Source organism: Haemorhous mexicanus, chromosome 24, assembly GCF_027477595.1.
Source record: "Haemorhous mexicanus isolate bHaeMex1 chromosome 24, bHaeMex1.pri, whole genome shotgun sequence".
Classification (NCBI taxonomy): Eukaryota; Metazoa; Chordata; class Aves; order Passeriformes; family Fringillidae; genus Haemorhous; species Haemorhous mexicanus.
In genome coordinates this window covers 6,161,939-6,179,776 of record NC_082364.1, presented here as the reverse complement: position 1 = coordinate 6,179,776, position 17,838 = coordinate 6,161,939, and the positions used below count along the sequence as shown (strand labels likewise).

The 17,838-nt window shown below is 54.8% G+C and overlaps 3 protein-coding genes across 3 annotated transcripts; 2 read left to right on the top strand and 1 right to left on the bottom strand.

Annotated features, from left to right (window-relative positions):
• Positions 1-1,937: 1,937 nt before the first annotated feature.
• Positions 1,938-4,141, bottom strand: HSPB2 (heat shock protein family B (small) member 2). The gene is made up of 2 exons (XM_059867235.1): positions 3,824-4,141; positions 1,938-2,819 (listed from the first exon to the last, which is right to left on the bottom strand). The coding sequence occupies exons 1-2, from the start codon at positions 3,915-3,917 to the stop codon at positions 2,368-2,370; spliced, it is 546 nt and encodes a 181-aa protein (XP_059723218.1). The 5' UTR covers positions 3,918-4,141; the 3' UTR covers positions 1,938-2,367.
• A 2,077-nt stretch (positions 4,142-6,218) lies between these two features.
• Positions 6,219-10,591, top strand: CRYAB (crystallin alpha B). Its single transcript, XM_059867249.1, has 3 exons — positions 6,219-6,577; positions 7,482-7,604; positions 10,247-10,591. The coding sequence occupies exons 1-3, from the start codon at positions 6,380-6,382 to the stop codon at positions 10,448-10,450; spliced, it is 525 nt and encodes a 174-aa protein (XP_059723232.1). The 5' UTR covers positions 6,219-6,379; the 3' UTR covers positions 10,451-10,591.
• Positions 10,592-13,720: 3,129 nt separating this feature from the next.
• FDXACB1 (ferredoxin-fold anticodon binding domain containing 1) lies at positions 13,721-17,504 on the top strand. Its single transcript, XM_059867208.1, has 5 exons — positions 13,721-14,133; positions 14,641-14,797; positions 14,932-15,135; positions 15,633-15,791; positions 16,105-17,504. The coding sequence occupies exons 1-5, from the start codon at positions 13,974-13,976 to the stop codon at positions 17,261-17,263; spliced, it is 1,839 nt and encodes a 612-aa protein (XP_059723191.1). The 5' UTR covers positions 13,721-13,973; the 3' UTR covers positions 17,264-17,504.
• Positions 17,505-17,838: the final 334 nt, after the last annotated feature.

The window sequence follows — 17,838 nt, the reverse complement described above, 5'->3', positions numbered from 1 at the left end:
TTGAGCTCCAGCAGAGAAACAGAAAAGCACCACAAACACTGGCGGGGCCGGCAGCTCTTGGCTGCCACCCCGCATTCCCTGCCCGGCGCTGTCTGCGGGGACAGCGGGGACAGCCCCGGGCACTGCCAGCCCCCGTCCTGCACAGCGACACGGCTGTGACACCGGCACAAGCGCCCCGAGGGGGGGAATGAACAGGGGACAGCAAAAGCAGGGCCGGGAGGAGCCGGGCAGGGCTCGGAGTCGGGTGGGCACTGCTAATTCTGGGCACTTTTCTGGCACGGGCGTCCAGGTCCCGCAGGCTCCGGGACAGGCTGGTGCAGCTCCCGGAGGTGGCACTGTCAGAAACGCAGGGGACAGAGCTCCGGGCTGCTTTGGGCACTCCTGCTGTGCCAGAGCCCTCTCCCCAGCGCTGGTCTCAGCCCCCGGAGCCGCTGGGCAGGCACAGATGGCACCTGATGGTCCAGGCTGTGCCACGGGTGCCAGGCTGGGTGTGTGCCCTCCTTGCCCATCACCTGCTGGCCGTGCCCCATCCCCAGCCAGGGAAGGAGCTCGTCCCCATCTCAGGAAACCTGCAGGGAGCAGAGGGACCAGCAGCACTTCTTGCCAGAGCAGGGACAAAGAGAAACCTCTTGGAGCTGCTGCCACAGTGTGGCTGTGGGTCTGAGGAAGCATTTGGGGAGGGGGAGTGAGGAAATGATGGCCATGCCTGAGCCCACACACCCCCCCGGGGCTCTGCCCCCACCACAGGGCTCAGGAGCTCAGCCCTCCTGACATCTGGGGTCTGGCTGGGTGTGACTCAAAGCCCCTAGCCCAGAATTATGCCTGCAATTATTATTAACGACTTGGACAATGCCTGTTGGAAAGGTGATTTTTTATTTTGAGAGTTTATCTGGTCCTGCTGCAGGGGTCAGGGCAGGAGGTCGGGCACTGAGGGCACCTGCTCTGCACTCAGTGCCCTCGCTGTGCCCCCTGAGCCTGGCAGGCAGGGCTGCTCCTCACCTGACTGATCCCAGGGCTGGCAGCGCCCTGGCAAGCAGAAGAGAGCTGAAAATAGCTGGGCAGTGCCCTGCTCTGGGTCCCACTGGGCCTGGCAGGGGACAAAAATCAGCCTGAAATCCGTGCTCCAGTCCCAAGGGATGTGCTGGGCAGGGCCTGAGGGGGCATTCCTGCCCCTGGCATCCCTGCCCTGGGCATTGCTGGCCCCGGGTGGGGTGGGCAGAGCCACAGGGAGAGGGGGAAGTCACATCCCCCAGGATTTTGGAGCCTCCCCTCCTCTCTGCTGGGAGAGCTGCACCCAGGCATGCCAGGCACCCCCAAATTTAGCCACTGACACAGCATTTTGTGTGCCTGGCTTGGCCCTGATGACACAAGGGTGGCAACTGTCACCTGCTGAGCCCTGGGGCCGCCGGGGCAGCAGCTGCCAGCAGCAGCACACGCGATCCCTGTCCCCATCACGGGGACATTGCTCACAGTGCCTGCAGAAGGGGCCAAACGCAGCCCCTCCCTGTCTTCACAGATGGGCTGGGGCTCCAGCGAGGCTGCTGGGGGCTGGGCAGAGCCTCTCCCTTCAGTATTTGGGGTTCAGTCCCCCCCCAAAGGGCTGGGTGGGAAGGATGTCCCGTAGCTGAAGGGCTGAGCAGGCACAGGCTGTGCTGGGCATCCACTCGTGCCCCATTAACTGGGCTCATGCCAGCTGCAGCTCTGGAGGTGCTCAGGGACCTTCCGAGGGCTCGTCACTCCTCCTCACCTTTTTGTCCTCGAGGTCACTTCACTCTGGGCTCCCTAAAGCAGCAGCTGGGCCAGGGGGGTGAGGCACAGAGGTGGCCACAGTCCCTCCATGTCAGCACTGGTGCCACCTGCACAGGTGAGCCCAGCCCCAGCTGGGCACTGCCCACCCCTCCTGCTGCACAGGGGCAACGAGTCCAAGGCAAACAAGAGAAGAGCAGAGGCAGATTTATTCCTCTCTCCTCCTGATTGCTGCAGGCACTTTCACAGACCAACACCCCCCTTGCACCGCCAGGAATCTCAGCCCCCAGCTCAGAAGCACTGGGATCCCCTTTGCTCTCTTCCCAGTGCCCTTCTGGGCTAGAGCTCGGTCCATTGAGACACAGCCTCACAGGTAAGGTTGGAGTGAGCTCCCTGCATGCTCACCTGACCCCTAGAAAACTTGCATTACAGTCACTCACACTCACACTTCAGCCCCACTCTTTTTTCCAGTTCCAAGTCCCTTTTGTTCCCAGCCATCAGCCTCGAGAAGCAGAAGTGTGGCTGCCTCAGGGCCCTGCTGGACACTGATGGTGACAAACAGGGCTCTGGCGCTGCGGATTCCCCATCCCTGTCCCCCCCACCTTCCCAGCTCTGTGGCCTTTAGGACTTTTCCTTCTCTTTTCCTTCCTCAGCCCGTTCCTCCTTCCCCACGGGCTGCTCCTGCTGGGTTATCTCCACCTCGTTCACTCTGGCCTTCACCTCCTTGCCCGTGCGGGGAGCCACGATGCTCAGGATGCCATCGTGGGACAGGGTGGCCCTGACCAGCAGCGGGTCCACGTCCAGGGGCAGGATGTAGGTCCTGGTGAACTCCCTGGAGACGAAGCCGTGGCGGTCAGCCTTCTGCGGGTGCTGCCCCGCCACCTCCAGCAGGTTGTCCACGGTGCGCACGCTGAGCTCGTCGGGCAGGAACTGGCAGACGTCCAGGAACACCTGGAACTTGTGCTGGTTCAGGCAGATCTCCGAGGTGCCCCTCTCCAGCTGCTTGTTGATGCGGGGCCGGATGTAGTAGCCGTGGTACAGGGCAGGGGCCAAAATCTCCGACGGGGACACACCTGCAGAGAGAGCCCGTGAGGAGTGCGGGGCTGGAGCAGCAGGCAGGAGCGGTTTGGGACCTGGGCAACACCTTGGCTCTGCCCCATCCCCGCAGCAGGGGTGGAGCCTGCCGCAGTTCCCACCTTTGTGCCCCTAAAACCCACCCAGAGCCACATCCCTGCCAGCTGCTGCGTGCCACCGGGCTGCCCAGAGCTGCCAGCCAGCCTGGGGCTGGCATCCAGCTTTACATGTTGGGTGCACGGGGAGGGCCTGGCGGGTGCCCTGGGAGCTCTGCAGAGCAGAGCCCGCAGCCAGGGATGGGCACAGAAACTGCTGATGGTGGAGAACTAAAGGCCTTTTGTGCACCATTGTCCACAGGGCTTTCCTTGGAGCTTTTTGCCTTTTCACGCTGTTGTGCTGGTGCTGAATGGTTCTGCTGCTGCCCACATTCCTTCCCCCTGGCCAGCCACTGCCCAGCTTTGTGCTGAACACCCCAGCTCAGCTTTTCTCCACATCCCCCCCGGCTGGAAAAGCTTCCCCCCCTCCCCTGAGCGCTTCTGCTCCATGTTTTCACAGCATGTGCATGAATGCCAGAGCATGGCTGGCATCAGGGAGGGAGGGACGGGCAGCACTGGGCATGGATGGGCAAGTGGACATGAAGAGAGAGACCCTGGCTACTCCCTGGCTATTCCCTGGCTATTCCCTGGGTTTTTCCCCTGGCTATTCCCTGGATATTCCCTGGCTATTCCCTGGGTTTTTCCCCAGGCTATTCCCTGGTCATTCCCTGTTTTTTCCCCGGCTATTCCCTGGTTATTCCTTGTTTTTTCCCCGGATATTCCCTGTTTTTTCCCTGGCTATTCCCTGGCTGTTCCCCCCTAATCTAATCCAGATTCCTCCACTCAAAATTCCTCAGCTCCAGCTTCCCCCTCTGAGCTCAAGCTCCCCAGAAGGAATTCCACCAGCCCTGCAGCAGCAGAGGGGAGAAAGGTGCAAAGAGAGGGGGGGATCCCACTCCCTTCCTTACCTTCTCCAAAGTTCTGGTCATAGATCTTGCTGGGGTTGGCAAACTCGTACTCAGAGCTCATGGGGTAGGCGTGGGGCACGGTGCGGGCGGCCATGGCGTGTCCGGGACAGACCCCTTCCCTCTTTCCTTCCTTCTTCCCTTCCTTCTTCCCTTCCTTCCTTCTTCCCTTCCTTCTTTCCTTCCTTCTTTCCTTCCTTCCTTCTTCCCTTCCTTCTTCCCTTCCTTCCTTCTTCCCTTCCTGCCTTCCCAGCCCTCGCTGCCTCTCCGAGTGAGGGCTGCAGGCTGCAAGGCTCCAGCTGGGTGGATTCCAAAGGGAGGAGTGAGTGATAAAAAAGATGGACCAAAATAGCCCCACACAGGCCCCAGGACGCCAGGCCAGGGCAGCTTCTCACTGCATTCCAGCAGGGAGGGCAGGGGACACCTCGGGGACACCTCAGGGACCCTCTGAGGGTCCCTCCTGGAGCAGGGGGTGGATGGGCAGCCCAGCCCAGACTCAGGGGCTGCGGGGAGCAGACAGACCCCAGGCTCTGCTGCTCCAAAGCAGACCAGTGAGAGGCTCCTTGGAGCACCTCAGGGAGTCCCTGAACTGGAACTGGTGGCCCTGAGCCCCCGTGGGTGGCTGAGACACATGGGGTGGTTTGTAAGGTCAGGCAGCTGCCAGCCCTGTGCTGCTCTCCAAAGCCTCCATCAGACCCAAAAAGAATCTGCTTATCTCTGGTAGCCACATGGTTGGATGGCCCTCCTTGGGGGAGTGATGGTCTTTGTTAGTGCCAGCCACAACTGCAGAGCAGGGGCAATGAGTTCTTCATCTTCTGGAGTGAGTTCTTCATCTTCTGGAGTGAGTTCTGCATCTTCTGGAGTGAGTTCTGCATCTTCTGGTGTGAGTTCTTCATCATCTGGAGTGAGTTCTTCATCTTCTGGAGTGAGTTCTTCATCTTCTGGTGTGAGTTCTGCATCTTCTGGAGTGAGTTCTTCATCTTCTGGAGGTCCTCCTCGCTTCTCAGGGCTTTGAGGGAGTGGGGAGCCACAAAGTGTGGAAGCAAACGTGGGCCAAAGGCAGCGACTCTTTCCAGAGTCTGGGTGAGATTGTTCAGCTGGTGCAGTGAAGCCACTGCCCACCCCCACTGCCCACTGGGAGCTGGGGGCTCAAACCCCTCCTGTTCCCTGCCTGAGGAGCCTGATTGTCCCAGGAGCTGAGCTCATCTCCTGTTCCTTTAGTGGGGAGGGGCTGCAGGAGGGCAGCAGGGATCCAGGTCCCACTGCTGTCACCTCCCCATCCCGAACCCTGCTGGCTGCCCAGGCTCTTCCCTTGGCCAGGGTTTGGCACAAGGCCATGGAGAAATGCTGGTGCCAGCCCTCACCAGTTAAGCCAGGCTCTGAACCTGGCCTAAATCCAGCTTTTCTGAGCAGGGCTGGTGGGCTGCTGGTGCTGCAGCAGGGGAGGAGTGCCCAGCTGAGCTCTGCACACCCTGAAACCAGAGATTTCCTTGAGCCCTGCAGTGTGGGAGAGCAGGTGCAGTGCTGCTGATGTCATGGGGACTTGGGGAGGGTATTTATGGCCTGGGTGCTGCACAGAGCAAATCCTGCTCCCTATTCTTGCAGGCAAGGAGAGAGGAAGAGGCTCAGAGCCTTTGGCAAAGGGCTGCAGAGCTGGCAGTGCCTCTGAGCCAGAAATTGTGTTGAAATTGCGAGCTCTCACAGGCAGAGAAGCTCTTGCCCTTCCACAGAATCTAGGCTGAACCCATTCCTGTGATTTGGGCTCATGGGCAAGGCAGGAATTAAAGTAAAAGCAGGAATTGTTGGGGGGAGAGCTGCAGGAAAGCAGGGCAGTGCAGGGGCAGAGGTGTTCTGCACCCCTGGGTGCAGGGCAGCACCCTGGAGGCCGTGACCATGCCCAGGTTCTCTCTGGGCTCACAGCATGGGGCTCTTCCCTCCAGAAAAATGTGCTCTGCAGTGGGAAAAAGACCAAGCAAAAGACAGGAGGTGCTGGTGGAGAGATCCATCCTTTATTCACACCCACCGTGAGGGCAGCAGGGCTGCAGTGCCAGGACCCCAGCACAGCCCTCCTGGCACCTTCCCTCGCCCTGACTTTGGGGCTCCCTTTGCTGCCGGGACAGGCTCAGCCCTGCTGGGGGATGCTGAGCTCCTGGGAACAAGGGCCCCTTGTCCCGCTCCTCCCATCCAAAGATAGGAGCTGCATTGATCCTGCTGGCATCCAGGGCAGCTGGACCACGGGCCAAGCCTGCCCAGGACTGTGGATAAACAGCACGTGGGCAGCGGGGCGGGCAGCGGCCACTCCGGCTTCTTGCTGCCCCATTGGGCTCCTCTTCCTCCTCTCCCCTTCCCCCTCCTCCTCAGCAGCGTGCTCAAATCCCTCAGACAGCGACTGGGCACCGCCGAAGGGCCCAGCCCAGGAGTGGGACAATAAAATCCCTGACACCACTGTTCAAGAGGCCTCGGGGGGGTGGAAGGCCAGGCCAGCTGCACGGCTATAAAGCTCTCCCCGCTCCCAGCACTGCAGCACAGTTGTTTGCCAGGCTCCTCCAGCGCTCTCCAATGGATATCACCATCCACAACCCCCTGATCCGCAGACCTTTCTTCTCTTGGTTGGCACCCAGCCGTATCTTTGACCAGATTTTCGGGGAGCACCTGCCCGAGTCGGAGCTGCTCCCTGTTTCCCCCAGCTTCAGCCCCTTCCTGATGAGATCCCCCATCCTTCGGATGCCCAGTTGGCTAGAGACAGGACTCTCAGAGGTAATCTTTGCTTCTTGGGGCTCTTTGTGGCTGCTGGGGGCACAGCCTGCTGGCTCTGGAGGCCCAGGAGAGCTGGGAGCGTGGAAGATGCTCCTGGGTGGTTTTATTTTAGGAAAAAGGCTGGGGGAAAAGGTGCTGTGTTTGTTCCTCTGCATCGTGTGGGATGGAGCAGGTCTGGCCATAGTGATGGGGTCAGAGCTCAGTGTGCATGGCAGGTCACCCTAGGAGCAGGCAGAGGAAAGCAGGAAGCATCATTTCCCTAATTTCCCTAATTTCTCTAATTTCCCTAATTTCCCAGTCTGCTGCACCAAACTTTCAACCCCACTCCCACGTGAGAAGCGAAGGGCACAGGGGCAGTGGGCACCTCGTGCCAAGCAGTGCAGGAGCCCAAGGCTGCTGAGGGAAAAGGGGCCAATTTTAAACAATCACTGCCCTGAAAAGCAGAGCTTTAATAAGATCCAGGACCCAGAGGATCATGGAGCAGACGCCTCCTCCCTCCAGGGGCTGAGCCAAGAGGCTTTTGCCTGCCCTGCAAGTCAACTCTCTTCTTTACAAGGAGCTTGAGGAGCTATTCCAAGCAGAAGGAGTGAAAGTATTACTTTAATCCTTGCATAATGTCCCTCTTGATTTAGTGACCTAGGTCTGGCTGCCCAGGGAAGCAGCCATAATAAAGAGCTCAGCTTTAAATCAAGAGTCAGCTTTAACCAATTCAGGTGGACAATCTCAGGTCCTGCAGTGATGGGCATTAGCACAAGGCCAGCAAGGGACAGAGCCACTCAGATCAGACCCCAAAATAAAGGTCAGTGTGTGTGGAGAGACCAGCTGGAGCCTTGGCCTGCTGCATTGTGTTTTAAGCTGAAACCCTCACCTGCTCTTTTCTGAAATCACCTCCTGGTCTTTGCAGATGCGACTGGATAAGGACAAATTTTATGTGAACCTGGATGTGAAGCATTTCTCCCCTGAGGAGCTGAAGGTGAAGGTGCTCGGGGACATGATCGAGATCCACGGGAAGCACGAGGAGCGCCAGGTACCCCCTGCTTTCATTCCCCTCTGAGTGAACCCCCTGGCCCCTGGTGACTGCAAAACAATCCCTGCTCCTCTCAACTATTTGTCATTATTTTTTTATCAAGATGCTCCATGCAATCCCCCCCAAGCTGATCCCAGACAGGGCAGCAGGAGGGTTGAGGTTTATTGCTGATGTTGCATGAACTGTGAGCTGAACTGGAAAATCATCTGTGAAATGGGCATTTTTGGGCTTCTCCTCTTTCTGGGAAGAGGCCAAGAATGCAGGGAGGTGTCCAATGAGCTAAAAATTAACTGTAACAATCAAGGCACATAAAAAATCAGTGCATTGCCCAGTGTGTTACCTTTCCTAGACCCAGCTATCAGTTTCTAACCCTTAAAAGTTGTGTTCTGCTGTCATTCACCCCTCTCCCTGCTGGCTCTGGAGGCCTGTGTGAACACTGGGCAGGCACAAACGCAAAGCCATGCCCAGAGCTGGATGTAACAGCACTTCCCAGTCCCCAAAGCAGCTGTGTCCCTGGAACTGTCACCCCTGGGAGCACAGCGTGTCACCAGGAGATGCAGAGCTCCTGTAGCACCGGGGGCTGTAGTCCTGCCACCATTTCTGGAACCCTTTTTGGCCAGGAAGACAACCAAGCAGTGGGATCAGGCACTGAGGGTGGCTGGGCCAGGTGTGGCTGGGATGGCACCTGGGGGATGGCACACAGAGTGCAAGGAGCCTCTGGCTGGCACAGGGTGGGCACAAAGCCTCCCCCTGGAAACTCTGGGTACCCAGATGGCGACAAAGGAGGGGAAAATGATGAGGACTCCACCTTATCAAGGCTAATTAATTACTTTATTATACTATATTAGTCTATATTATATTACACTGTGTTACATTACATCTAAACTGAATCTGCCAAGCACTCAACTCTGCACACACTGCCCAGAATCTCGTGACTGTCCCAACAGTCCTGACACACACACACACACACACACCTGGCCCTGCCAGGCCAAGGAAACAAAGCCCCATCACTGATCACTGTGGGTAAACAATCCCCACATTGCATTCTACCTTGGCACAACACAGGCACAGCAAATGAGGTAAGAGTTGTTTTTCCTTTCTCTGAGGTTCAGAGAATGTGAATCTCAGAAATATTCTTGGGAAGAATTGTGCCTTGCTTTTCTCTGGGAAGAGAAACGTGGCTGCGTACCTGCAGGCACCTGCAGCCCGGGCACTGCCCCACTCCAGCTCTTTATAGAGGGCAGCTCATCCTCAAAACCCTTTGAACTCCCTGAAAAGCTTCCCTTGGAGAGCCCCAACTCCCTGGGAGCAAAGACCTCGTAGTTCAGGCGGCACCAGGTGAATACCCCATAATTAAAAGGCTGGGTGGTAAGGATTTCCTCCTCCCTTTGTGCAGGACTGTAAGAGCTGAAGTGAGGGATGTGGCACTCCAGGCAGCTCTTCAAAATGCAGCTTATTGCAAAATGCACTTTATTGCAAAATGCAGTTTATTACAAGATGCAGTTTATTGTATCCAGGATGTCACAGCAGCCCAGGCTGGTGGGTGACAGAGCTGTGCCCACAGCTGTCAGCTCCAGCTGCAGGCAGGCCTGGACACCCTGAGTTTAGGTTACAGTGCATGATCTACTTTTCTTTCAGTTACAATGCATTCTATCCTTTTCTTTAGGTTCCAGTGCATTCCATCCTTTTCTTTGCTGAGCATCTTCACCCAGCAGAACCAATCTATCCCTTAACTGTCACCTACAGCCTCTCATAACTCCTGTCATTGCCACATCCATGGCACTGCTCTCCAGTCCCTCACACTCAGTACATCACAGTTTCAGCCAGAAGTTGTTTTTCACTTTTCTTGCACTGGGAAATTCTGAGCCCTTTTTTCTCCTTGCCACATTTGTGCCTTGTTTGCCTGTGCTCTCTTTGTGCTTGGTGAAAACACCTTCTGGTTTGGGGTGGGTTTATCCTTTGCTCTAAACCATAAAACCCCTGCTCACTAACACACCCTTTGCTCCTTGGTTAGCCAGTGTTAGGAAAATTAATCTACAAACATCAGAGGTTTATGTCCAAAAAGGAGACAGAGGAATCTTTTTACTTTTTTCCAATAAAGAGAGAGGCCATGGGACATTCTCTTGGGATCTCTCAAATTTTTGGAGGACGCAGCCTCCTTTTTATCCCAATTTCCTGGCTGCATTTCCCTTCTCTCTTTCCCCATGGCTGAGGTACTTGAGGAGTTCAGACTCTCTGATATGCCTGATACTAAAGATTCCCCTCTGATGTACAACTCTCTCTTTTAATTTTTAATTCTTATGGAATGTAGGGGTTTTCTTCCCCATTGTTTCCTTCATCTTTCAATGTCTAATTTCATTTCTCAGCAAACCTACAGTTTATTTGTAAAAGCAAATCTCTTTTTCCATTCATCAGTCAGTGGAATCCTTCCCACTGTTTCTTTTCTGTCCCAGTGCTGGTTTGGAAAGACAAATCTGCTGTTCCTCTCACCAGGCTGGACTGGCTCAGCAATTCTCTCCTTCTACATCAAAACTTGCTTCCACCTCTATCCCTTCTTCAGATTCCCCATTCAAAAACCTTCCTGCCAAGCACACACACATCCGTGAGACTCTCTGGTCAAACCTCCCTCCTTCCCAACACAGGACGAGCACGGCTTCATCGCCCGGGAGTTCAGCAGGAAGTACCGGATCCCGGACGATGTGGACCCGCTGACCATCACGTCCTCGCTGTCCCTGGACGGGGTGCTGACCGTCAGCGCTCCCCGCAGGCAGAGCGACGTCCCCGAGCGCAGCATCCCCATCACCCGCGAGGACAAACCCGCCATCGCAGGCGCCCAGAGGAAGTGAGGGCTGCTCTGCTGTCCCCAAAGCCACCCCTGGAGGGCCATTCCAGAGCTCTTTCCTCCGCCAGGTGCCGGCTGTGCTGAACGGCTGCTCGTGTTATTTATGCTGAGTAAGTTTACTAACGAATAAAACCATGGAGAAGCAGTTTGGATTGGTTTGTTTTGGGGTTGGGTTGAGAAAGGTGGATAAAAGGTGCAGGGCAAGATCATTTTTTGGGTGGCAGGCTGTGGAGGTGTTCACAGGGGTCCCAGGACGAGGGAAGGGATGAGAATCCTGACTCCATGTTTCAGCAGGCTGATTTATTCTTTTATAATCTATATTATATTAAAATTAAATTATATACTAAAGCTATACTAAAATAAAAGAAGAAAAGATTTAATCAGAAGGATGGCAAGGAAAGGAATGGAATGAGAATAAAATCTTGTGAGTGACCAGAGGGTCTGAGCCAGCCGGACTGGGATTGGCCATTAATTAAAAACAACCACAGAGACCAATCAAAGATTCACCTGCTGCATTCCACAGCAGCAGACAATTATTGTTTGCATTTCATTTCTGAGGCCTCTCAGCTTCTCAGGAGAAAAATCCTGGCAAAAGGATTTTTCATGAAATATGTCTGTGACAGCAGGAGTGTCCGGGACAGCTTACCTGGGTGCTCAGAAGCACTTTGCTCATCACACCTTGTGTTCTCTCTCCCTTCAACGCTGCCAGAGGATTTCAGAGTGTTTCACAAGCAACAGGAGAGTTTCTCCCATGGAGATTAAACTGGTAGAACAGCTCCATGCCAACTGAAACCCATCTGAAGTGTGGGGGTTTGATAACAGCTGGCTGCAAGACAGCTGTATCTCCAATCTCTCCAATGATTCATGCAATGGAGAAACATCCAGGGGCTGCAGGCAGTTCAGAGCAGCTCCAGGTGAAAACTGCAGGGCTGCAGTAAACACACATCTACTCAAAGAGAAGGAAAACATCTTGCTCTGGTGATGCAAATCACATCCCTTTGAAACTCTGCTGTTAGTGCCCTTCTAACACTGAGCAGGATCTGATGTCTACAGCAATAATCTGATTTATGCCAGCATTGCTGAGTGATACAAACCACTACTAAAGTCCTTTTCAGGCATCTTCATCTGCCTAGCACCTCTCTTCAAAAGGGCAGAAAGGCAAGTCTGGATGACTGGAACTGAATTTCTGAAATTCATCTTCAAAAAGGACAGATCTGTCACACACATCATCAGACTCAGTCACGACCTGACCTATTTCCTGTGTTCCTCCCACCTGCTGAGACAAAAGTTCTGTTAGCAGGGATCACAGCACCCCTCAGCTGAGCAGGGAGGACATCCTTCCGTGGCTGTGGGTGAGAAAAAGAAAATGAGCACTCTGTGATGCAGGGTCACTGTCAAACACCCCAAATCCCCCCTCATTTCCAAGGCCTGCTGATTCCTATTAGCTGGTTTTAATTAGCTCTCCCAGCTAAGTTGTTAATTGGGCTTGTCTAGCCAGGCACAACCCCTGCACACAAGAACAAAGCCCAGACACACACAGAGGTTACAAACAGCACAGATGAAAAAGCAGGAAGGACATTTCCCACATGGCTTTCATGTGTGACAGGTCTTGGTGCTGGAAGGAAATCACAGCACCTCCGGCTCCTGGGGGCTTCTGCTGCTTTTTCTGCTTCCTTCTTGGTCCTCCTGCACCTGCAGGCCCAGAGTGCAGCAGCACTGGGCAGCTGGGCTGCACAAAAGAGGTTCCAGCTCAGGGTGGTGGCCTGGAAATCGAGGAGGTTTTTGTTCAAATCCTAAAGGAATCAACATTGAAAGGAAGCCAATGTAAAACAGCAAGAATTTAGCCAGAAAGTGCAGCTGAGGGAAGTGGTTTTTACAGCACAGGGGTTTTGTCAGGCTCAAATCAGCAGCCAGAAATGGGAATTTTGAGTGAAAGCTCTCTGGGGATAAACTGGATGAGGTCAGCCAGACAAGAATACTTGAAATGCAGAACCACTCCCTGAGTGACCTGAAATACCTGTTCTGGGGTGGCACAGAGCACAGCCAGCACGGGGAGAGCGACAGACAACACCTCTGTCATCTCCAGGCACAAACATCATCCAGGAGCTCCTCACATCCAGCAGATCCTCCCAGGTCTGCACAAGTGAAGTTCCCTCTCTGATGTTTCCCTGTAATCTGAAGCAGGTTGCTTCCAAAGCAGTGAGGGTGCTGAAAAGGAAAAGTCACATTTAGCATGGCTAAATACAAGTTTGGAGGGGTTTTTCATCATTATTGGAGTGGGAAGGGTTTGTGGCAACTATTTTCTCAGTACCCAACACCTCTCCAGGCCACTGCACATCATTTAAAACAGACAAAATGTTTCTCCCAGGGCCACAGGGCCAGTGACCAGCACAGAGCTCACAAATTGTGGCAGTGAGTCTGGGCAGGAGCTCAGCTGGGCCCAGTCCAAACCCTCCTCTGTCATTATCTGTGTGAAACACTGTCCCTGCCCTGTGGGGCAGCTGTGGGCACACCTGGAGCAGGTGACACCCAAGCCTGGCTGTTGCAGATATTGTAGACCATAATTTCCTTCCTTCTCAAAGGCACCATGCACATTTGTGAGGCAGGGTAATTAACTCACCTTGTGTCACCCTGTTGAGGAATTAGGGACCTTCTTACTACACCTTGATTATGTCTGCAATTACTGACACCTAATGATGCTTCCAGCATCTTTCCACTGCTTCTCTTCTCTTTCTTTTGTCTGGCTCTGCTTCTGTCCTTTGGGAATTCAAGCAGCACAAAGATTGTCAAAGAATAAAAATTACAGGTACAGGCAAAGGTCAGCTCAGAAGAGGCCCCCAAATTCATCACAGGGCTGGAACTCCTCTGCTATGAGGAAAGGCAGAGAGAATTGGGATTGTTGAGCCTGGAAAGGAGATTTCAGGGTGAATTAATTGTGGCCTTGCAGAACCTGATGGGAGCCCCCAGGAAAGGTGGAGAGTATTCCCAAAGGGCTGGAGTGACAGAGCAAGGGGGAATGGCTCCAACGCGACCGAGAGCAGGGCGAGATTGGCTATTAACAAGAGATTTCACCCTGGGGGGCACAGGCTGCCCGGAGAAGCTGGGAAGTGCTGGAAGCGTTTGAGGATGGGGCTTGGAGCAACCTGCAAAAGGTGTCCCAGCACAAGCTCAGCTTTAAGGCCCCTTCGAACCATTCTGTGACTCTGCGAGTCTACGATTCCTCGGCTTTGTACCCAGCCCTTTTTTTTTTGTTGTTTTTGAACGCACTCCCATTTCCTGTTGCACGCGGCGGGGAGCGCTCCCCGAGTCCCCGAGCCCGCGGTGCCGGGGACGCCGCCGCGCATCCTTTCCGGGGACACCGCCACCTCTGCGGGCTCGGGGGCGGAGCAGCGGCTGCCGAGTAGCACCGGGGGATGCCCGCGGGGCCAGAACGCCGCCGGCAGTGGCCGCTGACCGGCAGCACGTCATGAGCGAGCGCCGGTGGCTGCGAGCGCCCGGGGCTGCGAGCGCCGCTCCCGGCCGGGGCCATGCGCCGCGTCCTGCTGCTCGGAGAGGGCAACTTCTCCTTCGCCGCGGCGCTGTGCGGGGCCCAGGCCACGCACGTGGTGGCCACTTGCTACGAGAGCGAGGAGGAGGCGGCGGGGCGCGGGGGAGCGGCGCGGAGCATCCGCCGGCTGCGGGACAGCGGTGGGTGCGCGCCGGGGATGGGCTGGGATGGGCATGGGGCTCTGCTGAGAGCCCTGCTGGCACCCTCGGGGCATCGCTGGCACCCTCCTGGCATCGCTGGCACTCTGGTGCCACCCAAGTGGCATCGCTGTCACGCTGGTGCCCACCAGTTTGGCATCGCTGTCACCCTGGTGCCACCCAGTTTGGCATCGCTGCCCCCCGCGTCCCCCGCTGCTCTGTCCCTTGGGAGCCCCCCGCCCCTCCAGGCGTCTCTCAGGGGAGGGACTGGAATAGCCCAGAAATGCTTTAAAATCTGATCAGTCCTGAAACGATTATTTTCAACTGTTTTCAGAAGTTTCTGCTGCCTTGAAAGAGAGCAAAGGGCAGAGACCCCCACAGGGCTCCCTGGCGTTCCCAGTGCTCCAGGCAGCTCTCACCTACTTAAAAACGCCCTGGAGAATTTGAACTCCCCTTTTCTTTAAAATTTTCCTCCCTGATAGCCAGCAGAGCCTTGTTTTGCTGTCGCAGGAGCCGAGGTTGTGTTTTCTGTGGACTGCACCAAGCTGAAGGAGCACTTCTTACCGGGAAAACGGGAATTTGATCGGATTTATTTCAACTTCCCCCACTGCGGGAGGAAGGCTGGGGTGGTGAAGAACAGGCAGCTCCTTGCCGGCTTTTTCCAGAGGTGAGTAAACCCGAATTAATTCCGTGCTAATTACCGGCCGTGGCACCGCTTTCCAGCTGCGTTCCAGGTGTTTTGGGGGCGCTGGGGGATTTGGACTGTGCTAACAGGATTTTCTGGTCTGGCTTCCCTTCCAGCTGTGCAGAAGTGCTGGCACAGGAGGGAGAGGTGCACGTGGCCCTTTGCAATGGCCAGGGGGGGACTCCTGCGGATCAGCCCAGGAGGGAGTGGCACAACAGCTGGCAAATCGTGGCTGTGGCTGCAGGAGCTGGGTTTGTCCTGAGCGACGTTCATCCTTTTAAAGCAGAGACTATCGAGGGATACAAATGCACAGGGTACAGGTAACCATCAGTGGCAAAACTGAAATTCTGATGTTCGTGCTCTTGAAATGCCCCAGTGCTAGAATATTCTTTTTGTATCTTGTTGGCTGGAGAGGAACTCCTTTTAATTCTCCTTTTAATTCTCCTTCTAATTCTCCTTTTAATTCTCCTTTTAATTCTCCTTTTAATTCTCCTTTTAATTTTCCTTTTAATTCTCCTTTTAATTTTCCCTGAAATTCTCCTTTTAATTTTCCTTAAAATAGCTGCAGTTCTTGTTCATCTCTAAGCAGAATAACCAAGATTAAAATGCAAGCTTCCTGCCAAAGCACCCTCTAAAAATAAGACTATCTGAGGATTTTAAAGGTCAGAAGCATCCGTTTCAGAACAAATATCAATCTCAGCCTAAAGACAGGAGGACTGGGGGTTGGTGCTGGCAGAGACCTCTGCTCCTGCCTACTTGGGGCACGTTAAATATCAGAAATTAGCAGTGACTTTGCTCTGGTTTTGTGTATTTTCAGGAGTCAGGATAAATCCTTCTGTGTAGAGGGTGCTTTGAACCACATTTTCACACGGGGCACAGCACCCCTGTCTTTCACACCTGTGAGCTGTCAGACACAACTGGGGAGCCAAGAAGTTTCTTTTCAAGTGCCACAAGTCCTCGTGGATAAAATCAATAGGTGAGTTTTCTAATTTCTCTTTGGCAGTAGCAGCTCTCCTGCTCTCAGTGGGAATGCCCAGAGTGGGGTCAGATAAATGGATGTGGTGGCTGGGAAATCCTTTTTTTTTACCAGCAAATTGTGGTGAATTCTTGATTGCAACCTGCAGACAAACACCAGTGCCCTGAAAATGTGCAACAGCTTTGGTGAAAGACTTGGCTTGCTCAGGTCTTCCTGGCTTAAGAGTGTTTTGGGTGAATTGCTGCCCTCAAATTATGGCCCCAGGAAGGAAATCACACATGGTGTCTGCAACTTGCACTTTTATTTTTCACAGGGGTTTCCTCGAAGTGAATTCAAGTCATCCAGTAAGGACAATAAAGGAGAAGCTCAGTGCAGGGCTCAGCCAAGCTTTTCCTCTGCAGAACATCAGCTCCTGCCTTCCCCTGCTCCACCAAGGTCACCCCGGTGCTGTTTGCCACTCCAACATCTTCTGGATCACCCTGAGCCCAGGGCAGGCTCCAAGCTCTGAGAAAATGTCTCAGGGACTGGCAGATGCAGCTCTGTGTTCCCATTTGGGCCAGGACATGGGTGAGAATGGACAGGAAGGATGCCCAGCTCCAAAGCAGGTTTACCTTAGGCCTTCCCTCCTGCCTCATGCCCAGGCAATAATACAAAAAGGAGCCTTTTCCCCAGGGACACTTCAGGTTCTTTCTGGGCCAGTGTTCAGGAAATGTCGGGTCACTCCCCACTCCATGCCTGCTTTCCATGAGATGCTCGTTGTCCTTGCAGTGAGCAGGGGCATGGAGAACAGCTGTATCCAGATGTTGGTAGATAACATTAAAACCACCATGAATTCCCTCCACCAGGGCACTTCTGGTGGCAAACCCAGCATCAGCCTGCAGGAAGCAGCGAGTTTTGGAACTGAGCTAAGTGACTTTGCTGCTTTTGAAAGGCAGCTTGGTGAAATTCGGCATTTCCTCTGTGTGGGGACAGACCCAGAGCCCCCGGGCTCCTGTGTGGGGGTTATCAGGGCAGCTCCTGGTGAATTAGAAAGCCGTGAGCTGGTTCTTGTCTCTGCCTCGCTGAACCTGGACCTGCTGGCCATGCTGCTGTGTGGAATATCCGACTGGAGAATGCTCTGGACATGGGACAGGCGCTTCCTCAGGCAGTTTCCTGAGGGAGAGTTGAGGCTTTTCAAGAGTTTTTCCCTCTATCCACCTTCCTACGTGCACGATATTAGCTTCTGGCTTCCTGATGGGGAGGACTTTGATGAAGTGGCTTTTCACACCCTTGCCAGGAGGGTCTCAGGTGAAATGGTCGTTTCCATCCAGCTAAGGGACAACTTCCAGCAGCCAGGGACAGGACGGAGGAGCCTGTGCTACAGGGTGACTTTCCAGTCCTGTGACAGAGCCTTGGGCTGCCGGGAGGCAGCGGAGATGCAGCTGCACCTTCGGGAGGAAATCCAGCAGCACCTGGGTGTGACCCTGAGGTAGAACACGTCCCGTGGTTTGCAGGGGCTCCAGCAGCTCCTGTGGCCCTTTCTGACCTGGACAATGTCACCTGCACGTCCTTGGACCTGAGGCTGTGTTGTTGCAGTGCCTGTCACAAGGGCAGGGTGGACTTTGAGCACTGCCCCACGTTTCCATGTGGGAGCTCCTGTTAATGAGGACCAAGCACTCCTGTTCTCTGTGTGTCTAATGAAACCTCTTTTTATAAAGTGGAGCTTTTCTTTCATAGGCTCCTGTGAGAGTGGATTCGATCTCTTTACTAATGCAAATTCCTGCTGTGCCCACCCTGACCCTCCCCAGCCCAGGCTGAGGCTGTGCCCTCTCCTCCTGTCCCTGTTCCTGGGGGCAGATCCCAAATCCCCCCCCGGCTGTCCCCTCCTGTCAGGAGCTGTGCAGAGCCACAGGGTGCCCCCCGAGCCTCCTTTTCTCCAGGCTGAGCCCCTTCCCAGCTCCCTCAGCCTCTCCTGGGGCTCCCCAGCCCAGGCTGAGGCTGTGCCCTCTCCTCCTGTCCCTGTTCCTGGGGGCAGATCCCAAATCCCCCCCGGCTGTCCCCTCCTGTC